This window comes from Vombatus ursinus, unplaced genomic scaffold (genome assembly GCF_900497805.2).
Source record: "Vombatus ursinus unplaced genomic scaffold, bare-nosed wombat genome assembly UNPS02015175.1, whole genome shotgun sequence".
Classification (NCBI taxonomy): Eukaryota; Metazoa; Chordata; class Mammalia; order Diprotodontia; family Vombatidae; genus Vombatus; species Vombatus ursinus.
The window spans coordinates 20,349,142-20,361,304 of record NW_020954953.1 but is presented as its reverse complement, the minus strand read 5'-3'; the positions used below and the strand labels follow the sequence as shown (position 1 = coordinate 20,361,304).

At 38.5% G+C, this 12,163-nt stretch overlaps 1 protein-coding gene across 4 annotated transcripts in view; it reads right to left on the bottom strand.

Moving 5' to 3' along the window:
• Positions 1 to 12,163, bottom strand: part of LOC114031455 (probable palmitoyltransferase ZDHHC14) — a 326,338-nt gene that overhangs the window by 39,946 nt on the left and 274,229 nt on the right. For all 4 annotated transcript variants that reach the window (XM_027846515.1, XM_027846517.1, XM_027846516.1 and 1 more), the window contains exon 5: positions 11,005 to 11,053. In XM_027846515.1, coding sequence (XP_027702316.1) covers positions 11,005 to 11,053 — 49 coding nt within the window. The remainder of the gene's footprint in view (positions 1 to 11,004; positions 11,054 to 12,163) is intronic.

The window sequence follows — 12,163 nt, the reverse complement described above, 5'->3', positions numbered from 1 at the left end:
AGGAGTAAAGCCTATAGGATACTTAATGAGTACCCAGGAAACTAAAGGCAATTGAGTGGTCTATTAAATCTGTCACTGAATGAATGGCTTCCTTGAGTGGATTTATGAGTCTCACCACCCAGCTTGAAGAAAATGTATGATGTGGAGATGAGATAGATTGGTTATGTGAGATTGAGATGAGAGATGAATAGCTGGAGTTATCAACTGGAGAAATAGAGGAAAGAGAGAAGAGAGAAATACAGGAAACAGAGGAAAATTTCTTGCATGTGTAGATGGCCTTCCTGTGGAGAAGCTTTGGGAGGACATGGATAAGAGGCATATAGGATAGGCAGGCATGGAGAGGTCAAAATCTTAGGAGAGAACTCCTAAATTGATGACATCACACAATCCATCTGAGTATTCAAGAGATCACCCAGCTGCAGTTTGGACAATTAAGTCATGGTATTTCTGTCTAAAGTGTACAGAGAGTCAAATCTGGGTTCAAGCCCTACCTTTGACACATGGTGGTTGTGTGACTCTGGACAAGTTGTTTAACCTCTTAGTCCTCCAGGTAACTCTCTATGACTATAGATTGTAGAACTGTTACTAATTAATCAACTGAGCACCTACTATGAGCCAGGCACTATGCTAAGCGTATGTGTGTGGGGTCCTCACTTTGAGCTCTTTGGATTCCATAACAGGCAAAGAGAAACTGCCAGAGGATCCATTAGAGTTCTGTTTTCTTTCTAGGGGCTGTAGGACAGAGCATCTTTAGGTACATCAGTACTATGGTGTGTGGATTTTATGAGCGATGGCATGAATTCTAAAATTATATAGAATTATAAGTGGTCCTTATGTACTTTTTGTCCTTTGACTTGTTTGTTTCTGACTGCTAAAACTTTTTTTTTTAAATGCACTTTCAGTCATTATTTTTTAAAAGCCAAAGCAAGACAAAGGCAATATCAATGCACAGGTAAGACATTGATGGGAGAGCAGATGTCGGCAGTTTTCCCCTATTGTTCTTTAAACACAGTGACGAGATCAACACATTATGCAATTTAATATTTAGATTCAAGGAACTGTCACTATGTTTTCCTCATCAACGAGATGCCACTGTAATCCCTAGGCACGAATATGAAAACATGACTTGTACATGTCACCTGAGTGCCTATCACTGTGCCCAGGGGCATGAACTACTCTACTGTGTTTATGACAGACTCTTTGAAGACTGGAAGTCCAACCAGAATCATTTAGGCATAATTTTCTCTAGCTGTTTAGCTGTGTAATAGGCTTTCAAAGACTGCTTTACTCATATCTTTACAGAAGGCTTTCAAAGGTTCTTAGTCGTTTTTTCCAAAAGAAGCCAAGGTTGTGATCCCGTGAAACCTCATCTAATAACAAGAGACACCGGGGATAGACTTGTCAGAAACCCATTAGCTGGAGTAGGGAACCGTCCTAAGTCTCGGAAAGATCATTGAGTAAGCAAACCTGAGCAACATAGTTACGAAATTCAGAAGGTCCCTTAATCCTCCTGTAGCTCCATAGTTCCAGTTGCAAATAAATAGCATAATAGCTCCTTTTCCTACTTTCACAGAGGTGCGAACTTTTAAAGCTCGAGTCCTACATTCTCTGTTTTAAAGAGAATGAAATGATGTCTAGAAATTAAAGTGACTTGCCCAAGGACACATAGCCAGTTAGTGGAAGAGGCACAACCAGAATGAGGGTTTCCTGCTGTCCAGATCCAAGTCCTTTCCACATCGTGCTGCCTCCCACATTCTTTTTCTTTTTTTTTTTTTAAGGCCATCAGGGTTAAGTGACTTGCCCATGGTCACACAGCTAGTAAGTGTTTGAGGCTGGATTTGAACTCAGGTCCTCCTGACTCCAGGGCAGTGATCTATCCACTGTGCCACTTCGCTGCTTCTCACATTCAATTTTTGCCCAACAACTCCCCATGACCTATTTCTGACCCCATTAACTCCCATTTTTGACCATATCTCCCCTGCCAGGGACTTCACCTCCAGGCACTATCTGTACCAAGCTTGTCCCTTGGGCCTGGCTACTGAACACCCTGGTTTTGTTCTTTTTTTTTTTTTTTTAGGCAATTGGGGTTAAGTGACTTGCCCAGGGTCACACAGTTAGTAAGTGTCAAGTGTTTGGTCTGAGGCTGGATTTGAACTCAGGTCCTCCTGTCTTCAGGGCCGGTGCTCTATCTACTGTGCCACCTAGCTGCCCCCCTGATTTTGTTCTTAGGAAAAGAACATGGTAATACGAAAGCAATTTGAAATCATGATGGCACCTTCTGAGATGACAATCATCCATTTAAACCCTATGTATCTTGAATGTACATACATATCTGTTTCCTTCCATTAGAACGTAAGCTCCTTGAGGACAGGGACCATGTTTTTGCTTTCTCTGTATCCCAGAGCTTAGCACAGTACCTGATACATAGTAAGTACTTAATGAATAACTATTGACTGACTATTTAAACTATTATTTTGGACTTTCTCTATTGGTGCTACTCTTTTTTTAGGGATTCAAACCAATTCATTCTCATTCAAAGTACTTGATTGTGGAATGCCACACAATGTGCTCTCCTGTGCCTTTCAAACTAGCTGGCCACAGAATGAATGCAAATTGGGGATAAAAAGGCCTTTCTGTTAGAAACTACCACAAATGTGGCATCAATTAGTATTTGATTTACCAACCATTGAAAACCCTTTTCATTTAGGGAGAGTTGAACAATAATTCATGATTAGAAATGACTGTAATCCTTTTAATTGGACGATAATGCTGTGTTACCCTGAAATTAATGTTTCTCAGGAGTTCCCTTAACCCAAGGTCTTGCTCAGTTGGGAAAAAAGACCAACTGAATTTAAAGTCTTGATGATGTTATGTGGTTGATACACCACAGGTCTCTAGAGTGCTATTTCTGACCACTTTCCCCTTTAACCTGTTTCAAACTTTTAATGCTTTAATGATATGCAAAGATGATGTCACTACCTTGGTTCTACATGGGACAAGCATTCCTTGTGAACACCATATTATGGGAAACATGACATTTTTTTCCACATGTACTTTGTATATTCAAGAAAATGCAAACAAGCTAGTAAAGCTAAGCCAGGATAGAGGTTAAGATGGTTTGTATGTGTGTCATCTTTAATACTTTCTCCAAAAACATGCCTAAAACTGAACTAATTACTCATATTCCTTTCAAAACCAACTCTTCTTACACACATATTTTTTTTTCCCCATTAGTTTGAAACCTCTGAGTCATATTTGACTTTTGGCACTCTATCATCCCAAATCCACACATCCAATAGATTGTCAATTCCTGTTTAATTCTTCCTATATACTATAGTATCCTTCAAGTCCATTTTTAGCTTGGCACTTGAACTATCAACATTGTAGCTTCAACCCTTATTATGTCATGCCTGAACTATTAAAACAACCTCCAAACTAATCTCTTTACTTTGAGCTCTCTTTTCCTTCCAATCCATCTAGAATACCAATGACTAGATTAATCTTCTTAATGTCCAGCTCTAGATCAATTCTAAAGCTGATTAGAATAGAAACTTTAAACTGACTGGTGATACTTCCCCATATCCAACCTCAGGTCCCCACCTTTAAGAAATTTATACTCTATCAGGGTAGGCAGAGGGGAACAACACATACAGTGTAAAATATGTCCAACATAAGTGCAAAATATGTCAAAAATGTGCAATATATGCAACTATGCAAAATATGCAATACCTGAGGTCATTTCGCTTCTCCAAACACTTAACTATCCCCAGTACCTAGCCCAGTGCCTGGCCAATGATAGGGCCTTAATAAATCTTTGATTGATGGATAAATAAATACTTGTTGATTCCTGATTCTGGGGCTGACTCCCTATCCAATGACATATTGCCTCTCACTTGCAAAATAATCAATTTGCTCCCTCTGGCAGGTAATGATTTTCCCCCTCAGATATCACACAGCCACTTTGCTTTACAACTTCTTAATGCATTTATTGAATAGTATTTTGCACTGTGATTTAACCCTCTCCTAAACTTGCAAGGAAGGCCGGGACTCTTTCACATGCAAACTTTTTATCTGTCTCAGTGGCTATCACAGTGCTCTGCACACAGTAGGCACTCAATATGTATTTGTTGAATGAATGATGGTAGTAAACTGATAATAAACTATAAGATCTTTGGGGGGTAGGATGCTTAGTAATCTTCTTATTGCTCACAGTGCCTAGCATAGTGCCCTATGCAACAGAGGACCTCAAAAAATATTTGTCAAATGAATGAAAGGCAAATGGACATTATATTTTAGGCAGGACATTTCTTGTTTTGGACTACTTGACCCATGTGTACAAGAATAACAGGGTAAGTCCTGTTTCAAATGGGTGGTCCTGTTCTTCTCCCTAGGACAAGCTGGACAGTCCCCAAAGCTCCAGATATTCAGACCACTGACCACTCTGGCTCTGGGACCAACAGGATCCCTGTTCTCACTCACCTATAGTTCAGTGAAGACTGGATGAGCTATGAGGTATGAATTAAGGCAGTGAGGAAGTAAAGGGATTGGTGGAAGGTAGAAGAGAGAAAAAAGAAGATGGGGGGGAAAAAAACCCAGGAAAAGTGCAGATGGAAGTTAGGACAGTGGAGGAATGGAGAAATGCATCCCTAGCTAGGAAGAACAGCTGTCTAGTTGAAAGTATTTACAAGTGATTGCAGCAGCTTGATTCTCTATCTGATAGTGGGTGGGAAATTGCAGCAGCTTGATTCTCTATCTGATAGTGGGTGGGAAGATCATATTATCATAGTATCTCCCATTTGGAAGGGACCTTGGAGGCCGTCAAGTTTGACCTGTACTCACACAAGACTTTCCAACATACCCAACAAAGTCTGGTCATATAGCCTTTGATCAAAGACCTCTAGTTTCAGTGAGATAGAACTCACTCCTTCTCAAAGCATTCCATTCCACTTTGGGATGCTCTAAGTTTTTCCTTTAGAATGAACCTAAAATTGTCTTTCCATAGCTTCCACTGGTTGCAACTAGTTCTCTCGTCAGTGACAAGATGGAATAAATTAAATTTCTTTTTCACATGTCAGCCCTTCAAGTGTTTGAGGACAGCTATCATGCCACCTCAGATCTCTTCTCAAGGATACAGAACAGGCTCTTTCAACTAGTACTCACATAGCATGACTTTGAAGCACTTGCCCATTCTGGTCACAGTTTTTCAGTATCTTTCCTAACATGTGGAACCCCAAAATGAATATCTATTCATTTGTTCATTCAACAACCAATACAGTACCCTACCATTGTGCCAGGAATAAAAATAAAGTCTCTGCTATCCAGGAGTTTATATTATACTGGTAGGAAACAAAAGAATTAAATCCAGAGAAAGAAAGAAAAAGGAAGGAAGAAAGGAAGAAGGAAGAAAAAGAAAGAAAAGAAGGAAGGAAAGAAAAGAAGGAAAGAAGAAAGGAAGAAAAAAAGAAGGGAATGTAGGAGAAAGGAAGAAAGAAATATAAAATTAATACAGAATAAATACAAAGTATTTAAGGCAGGGCCCTATGATCTGGGACTCCAGTTGTGAGGTGACCAGGACAGAGTACAGTGGGGCCATTTTTGTATATTACTCCTCCCTCTAATATTACCTAAGCATTTTTTGATTATTATATCAAAACATTGAGTTTAGTCTACTAAAATTCCAAGATCTTTATCAGACCAAAACTATTATTTAGTCACACCTTTCTCATCGTGAACTTGTAAAACTGAATGTCTGGACCCAAGTATGACTCTGCATTTTTCCTCGCAAAATTTAATCTTACCATATTTTGCTCAGTGTTCTAGCTTTCTGAAATCTCTCTCTTTTTTTTAATGAATGGTAATCTGGTGGAGTTACAAGTAAAGTAACCTGTTTCCCCCTTGCTGTTTCCTCACTCTTATCTAAGTAGGTCTCTGGGGTACGAATATATGTGAAAGGATCTTACAACATGTAAAATGCTATACAAGCGGAAGTTATTATTCTCATTATTCCCTCTCCCTTCCCTCCAGCTCTTTTATTCTTCTATCTTCATCTGTCTTTACTCTGGTTCTACCCTCCTTCCTCTTGTAACCTGATCAGTGGACAAGAGCATTTGTTCTTAAGCCTATTACTTTTATTCCCCCCAACGTTTACTTCAGGCCCATCAACAAGGTAAATACTTTTGAAACCTCCCTTCCTAGAACAATAATTTTCGATCTTTGATAAAATCATTCTGTAGGGCTGAGCCCTCTCAGCTATGAGGAAACTTTGGCCCTATTCTCACTTTTTTCATTACTGAAATATGTACTATATAGATATAAATATAGACACTCATATACACACATGTACACACATACATAAATATATATATGAATACAATATATAGGAGATCACATAGTGTATGTGTACATATACCCACATAAACATACACATATATACATAACATACAGATAAATGTAATATACAGAGCACTTAGTATGATTACTATATATGTGATATATAGTAACATATTGCTATGTTCATGTCCCTTACATACTGTATTCACATGTATTATGTTCATATATGTATTTCAGTAATGAAAAAATATATTACTATAAAATATATTTTGTGGTATATGAAGCAGTTGGATTGCTCAGTGGACAGTGCACTGGGCCTGGAGTCAGGAAGACCTGAGTTCAAATCCAGCCTCAGACACTTACTAGCTGTGTGACCTTGGGCAAGTCACTTAACCCTGTTTACCTCAGTTTCCTCATCTACAAAATAAGCTGGAGAAGGAAATGACAAACCACTCCAGTATCTTTGCCAAGAAAACCCCAAGGGTCACAAAGAGTTAGACCCAACTGAAAATGACTAAACGACAAACCTTGGTCATTTTCCTTCTTTATTCTTTCTTTCTACCCCTCCCCCCAAATAGTTTTCCTAATGCTATTTTTCTACTTGATATATTATTCCAAAGTGCTGACAAGCATGTATTAACATGTTTCTTCAGGATTGCTAGCAAAATATGTATTCTCTTTTGAGAGGAATAGGGTGATATCCATTATAATACAGAAACCTAATTAGACTCAAAATGATAATGCCAGAGGGCATAATTTATTATTAAAAAATATGCAACTTTCAACTGGTTGGTGCTATACGTCCCTTGTCAACTATATTCAGAATGAACCACAAATATGTTAAATAGTAACTATTATGGAAAAAGAAAACCTAGAATCTGAATTGTATGTGTTGCCTAATTATAAACATATGACATAGGGCTTGCTCAAGTCATGGCACAAAATTTTCTGGGTCCAATTATATTTTGAGGTCTCTGATTTAACCACTCATTGAAAAAGTGGTAGGGAGGCCTAAGTGAAAGGAAGTCTCAAACCACTCTCTGTCATAGTAAAATAGTAGGATTTCTTTTCTTTCTTCTTTCTGCTTCTTTCCTTCCTTCCTTCCCTAACTTCCATCCTTCTTTCCTTCCTTCCTTATTTCTTTTTAAATTTTTTAAAAATCCTATAGAATAGGACAGTTTTCTCTTGGAAGCTTAAGAAGCAATCATAGCTGGAGGCAGGAGATTTAAAAAGGTAGTTATTAACATTATTGCTACTATATACTTTTAGGATATGTTTCTTCTGAAATGCTTTTATATTTTAAGGTAATTGATTCTGTCAGTCTTCTTGTGGGGTAGGGAGGATTTGGGAGTTGACATTACTAATCCTCTTTCATGTATAGCAAAATTAAGGCATTGAAAGGTCAGGCAAATACCAGATTGTCTGTGAGGGCAGGAATTCTTTACATCAAAACTTTTATATTTCCTCTAAGTGCCTGGCCTCTGCACACAGTAGGTAGTTAATAAATGTCTGTTGAAGTTTTCTGCCAAATTTGGACAGTAAGTTAGCAATCAATGAAGTCAGAACTAGCACTTTGGATTCTTTTGCTAGTATTCCAGACTTGACTTTACCATTGTTAACAAGTCTTCCTGGAATTGTTAAAACTGTATTCTGCGAAAATCACTGGAAGACCTGAGGTAAGAAAGGAGAAAGACAACTATAACAAAATATGCTAAGCTTTGACGGATGGGACAACCCTGAAGGCAGAAGGAAGGATGAGCACAGTAGCTTAGCTCCTAGCTGCAGTTAACAACCCAAGGCTGCTCAAACTACCCAGTGTTCTCTGTCAGTACTTATTCAGCAAGGAAGCATTCTTTCCACTCCCAGCAGAAAACTGCTTATTGTAATTCGAAGAACTCAGCAGGCTTCCCGCCTTTCTTGTGCAGCTCTTGAGAAGAAACAGGTGTCCAAGACTGGGCACTTTGAAAGCAACTGTCCTCATGACTACAGAAAATATTCCATGGGCACAGAGACCAGGCCCAAAGTTAAGTTCTGAGACATTTATAAATTTATATATAAAATTTATAAAAATGGGTCTAATACATTTTTCCTCCATGTAAACCAACTCCATGAAAGATTTAGATACTCCTTTTCAGGGACAGAGAGACAAGTTGGAATAGTATTGTATTATCAAACCAATCCCTTTAGAAGGATGGATACCAAGAACCAAAGAGAACGGCTGAAAACTTCTCCTCCAACCACATGTCTGAAGAAGACCTGATTCTGATAGAATCCCATGTGTCTCTTCTTGAGGAAGGAAGAGGTCCTGCTACCTCCTGATATTGCTTTACATGATCCCATGATTTCACATTACCAATGCTACCCTCCCCCCTTTTTTTTTGACAACCCAACCTTCTATGGGCCCAATAGAGTCACAAGCAGCACAGTGATCAAAAGAGGGCCAAATTGGTATTAAGTACATCTCAGTTGATAGGATCATATGTTTAGAGCTGAAAGGAATCTTAGATGCCTTGGAAGTCTAAACCTTCCCCTTTTTACATATGACGAAATTGAGGCAAAGACAGGTTAAGTGATGTACCCAAGGTCACCCATCTAGTAAGGAGCTAAGGCAGGATTTCAACTCTGGTTTTCCTAAGTCCAAACCAGAACTCTAATCAGTACTGTACCTAGCTGCCTCACAAGCTAGCTGTGTGAACTTGGGTCAGTCCTTTCACTTTTCTGGCCTTCAGTTTCATTATCTCTAGAACAAGGCTACTGGGTTAGATCAGGCATTCTTAACCTAGAGTTCTTAAACTTAAAAAAAATTTTTTTAATAACTGTATTTCAATATAATTGGGTTCTTTTGAAATCCTTTGCAATTTGTTTTATGCATTTAAAAACTTTCTGAGAAGCATCTATAGGCTTCACCATACTGCCAAAGGGGTCTATGAGATATAAAAGGTTACCAGCCTCTTGAGTTAGGTGATCTTTATGGTTCTTCCAGTTCTGACCTTCCATAAATAAGAATTTATTCTCTAATCCCCCAATTCCCATATTTTGATACCTTTGAATTGCTTCCTAGTTTCCTATTACCAGATTCTTTTTAAATTCATACTAATTTCTTGCTTATGTCCTAGGTACATGGGTCAGACCTTATTTCATAGCTATGCTACCCAACATTATATCTTGTATAGGGAATGTACCTGTGATTTCATTGATAGAAGGAACTCCCAGATGAGTAACCTCCCTTCACCAATGAAGGTCATCATCTTCTCTGGAATTAATAATCTTAGAGAGTTACCTAGAATACTGAGAGGTTAAAAGACTTGCCTGGAGTCACATAGTCAATCTAGAAGAGAAAAGACTGGAACTTGGGTCTTCCTGGCTTCAAGAACATCTTTACTCTTTATATAAGACTGCCTCTCTATCACCATATTAAGTTATTTTATTCTTTCAAAATTGTTCATTATAAGATGACGATCATTTCTAAGAGACAAAAATGAAGGGTTCAAGTTCAAATCAGCTAGTTACATTTACCCTTTCTTGGTTTGGATTTGCTCTTTCCTTTCAAGAAATTAAAATAACTGTACCTGTAGAATTATCTTCCTTAGATCATTATTGCCCAACACACGAGAGGGGTCTGCTGGATCGGTTAGAGTAGTTTTTGGGGGGTTAAGATAGCACCCATGTTGGTCCAAATTACAGTGAGTGTGAATTGTCTTCCCGGAATGCTGTCTATGCAGAACTGCACAACCAATAAACTGGTTCTTCATTTACCCACATGGGCAAAAATGTTACCTTTAAATGCCATACTAACGATAAAGATGATGATGATAATCTATAGTTATGTAGCATTGGTATGGTCTACAAAGCTCCCCTTCCTCTTTCTATTATCTCATTTGATTCTCATTATAAACTTGTGAGGTAGGTAGTAGAGATACTATTATGCCTCTATTTTTGCTTTTCTTTGTATTCTCAGAGCTCAGCACAGTACCTGGCACATAGTAGGGTCTTAAAAATGCTTTTTTAGTTGATTGGACTTGACTTATTATCACCTTCTTTCAGGAGAATCTCAGAAAGGCTGTGACTTGTCCAGTCCCCAGTAAGGGATAGAGCAAGACTAGACCCAGGTCTTCTGACTTTTATTCATTATACTATACTATCATGACTCACAGTTCACTTTTCTCTCCTGCCCTCAAGAGGAATCCAGTCTACAACCACCACTCTGCATTCTGTGTTCAATTGATTTCCAGTCTACAAAGGAAATTACGCTGGCTTTTCCCACAGTGGGAAGGCAATAACTATGGTGGACAGATTGCCTGCCTGATCAAATTGTAAGAAGTAGAACCGTTGATCTTACTTTTTTTTGCCCAAACTGCAATGGTTTATCACATCTCAGTGGTTGTTTTTCACACTTGGCACTGCTCATGGCAATCTCACTTCTAATTTAAAGACTGGAAAAATCAGGTATGTTACTTTATGAGTCCAAAGATGATTTCAGAGGATACTACCTGCAGTATCTGTGGCTAAGGAAGTCTTCCTGGGCCACAGAGAATCTTAGAGCATTCCATCTCTTGGAAATGAAGCCAGGGATGGGGCAGAAAGAAATAATGAGAATGAAGGAATCATCATGCACACACAATATATTAACATCTTCAAAATGAATGCAAATCAGAAGTCAAATGGAAAGGATATCTTGCAGGACTGTCCTTGAGAGCATTCAGAAAACCTGTTTGCTGGGAACCTGTGGAAATGAAACCAAGATTTAACATCAAAGCAATCTCCCTACCCCCTCCCACCCCCAATAAAGTGTAGTTCATGTTGAGCATTGACATCTGCATGAAAATGGTAGATGTCTAAAGATCAATTAGATAATTCTATTCTGTAAGTGCTATAGCATGCAGTTTACTTGTATGAGACTGAGATTCGGCTCAAAGTTATTCAACAAGAATATGGCAAGACTCGTAATCAGACCTAACATCTGCAGGAGATTTTCTGAGCCAGAGCAGATGGATGTCTGCATACTTCCTCATCAATTACGGTTCTGATTACGCCTTTGTTTTCTTCTCCATTTTAATATGAAAACAAAACACCATACACTATTTTTTCCCCTCTGTCATGAAAAGCTGTTTTCTCAAAATCTGTTAACTTTTGAACCTAGAAGTCCTATAAAATGGGCTACCTCATAAAAGACTTCTGCCCCCAGCATAAACAAGATCACAAACTCTGAGTTTGTAACTTAATTCTTTTAGATATAATACATTTAAAATATGAGCTATCAGAGAAAGAAAAAAAATTCCTTTAAGGGCCCGAATAAAATTTCATCTGACCAGAGGACATTATTTTTATTATTTATGCATTGACATGTTACCTTGCTTTTAGAAAAGGAAAAAAAAAGGTCTTCCAGTGGATCTCTTTTACTGGTTGTTGCCAGTAGGGCAGAACTACCATTGATATTATTGGCTAACTAGGTTCCAGCAGGCTTTTGCTTATCTGCTGTCATGTTTTAGGGGACCTGGGCTCCCTTGCAATCGAGCCGTGTAATTGGAGCTGGGTTATAAAGGGGGCCCAGTGAAAATGTGAGCAGTCATTCTTCCTGTCAGTTTAGGTAATAGGACAGCTACCAATTGGAGGTTTGCTTTCCCAGTTCTACAATTCATTCTGGAGCTACCAGAAAAGTTGCATACTCTCCAGCTAACTCATAATTCACTCTTCCCTGTACCTATCCTACATCCCTGTGAAGCAAAGAGTAGCTCTGTGCGTGAATGGGAGTTGATGGGAAATGATGTGAGGAAATGTGTAAGAAACAAACAATGGAAAAATTGATGGTTAAAATGCCTCAGCCCCCATGGAC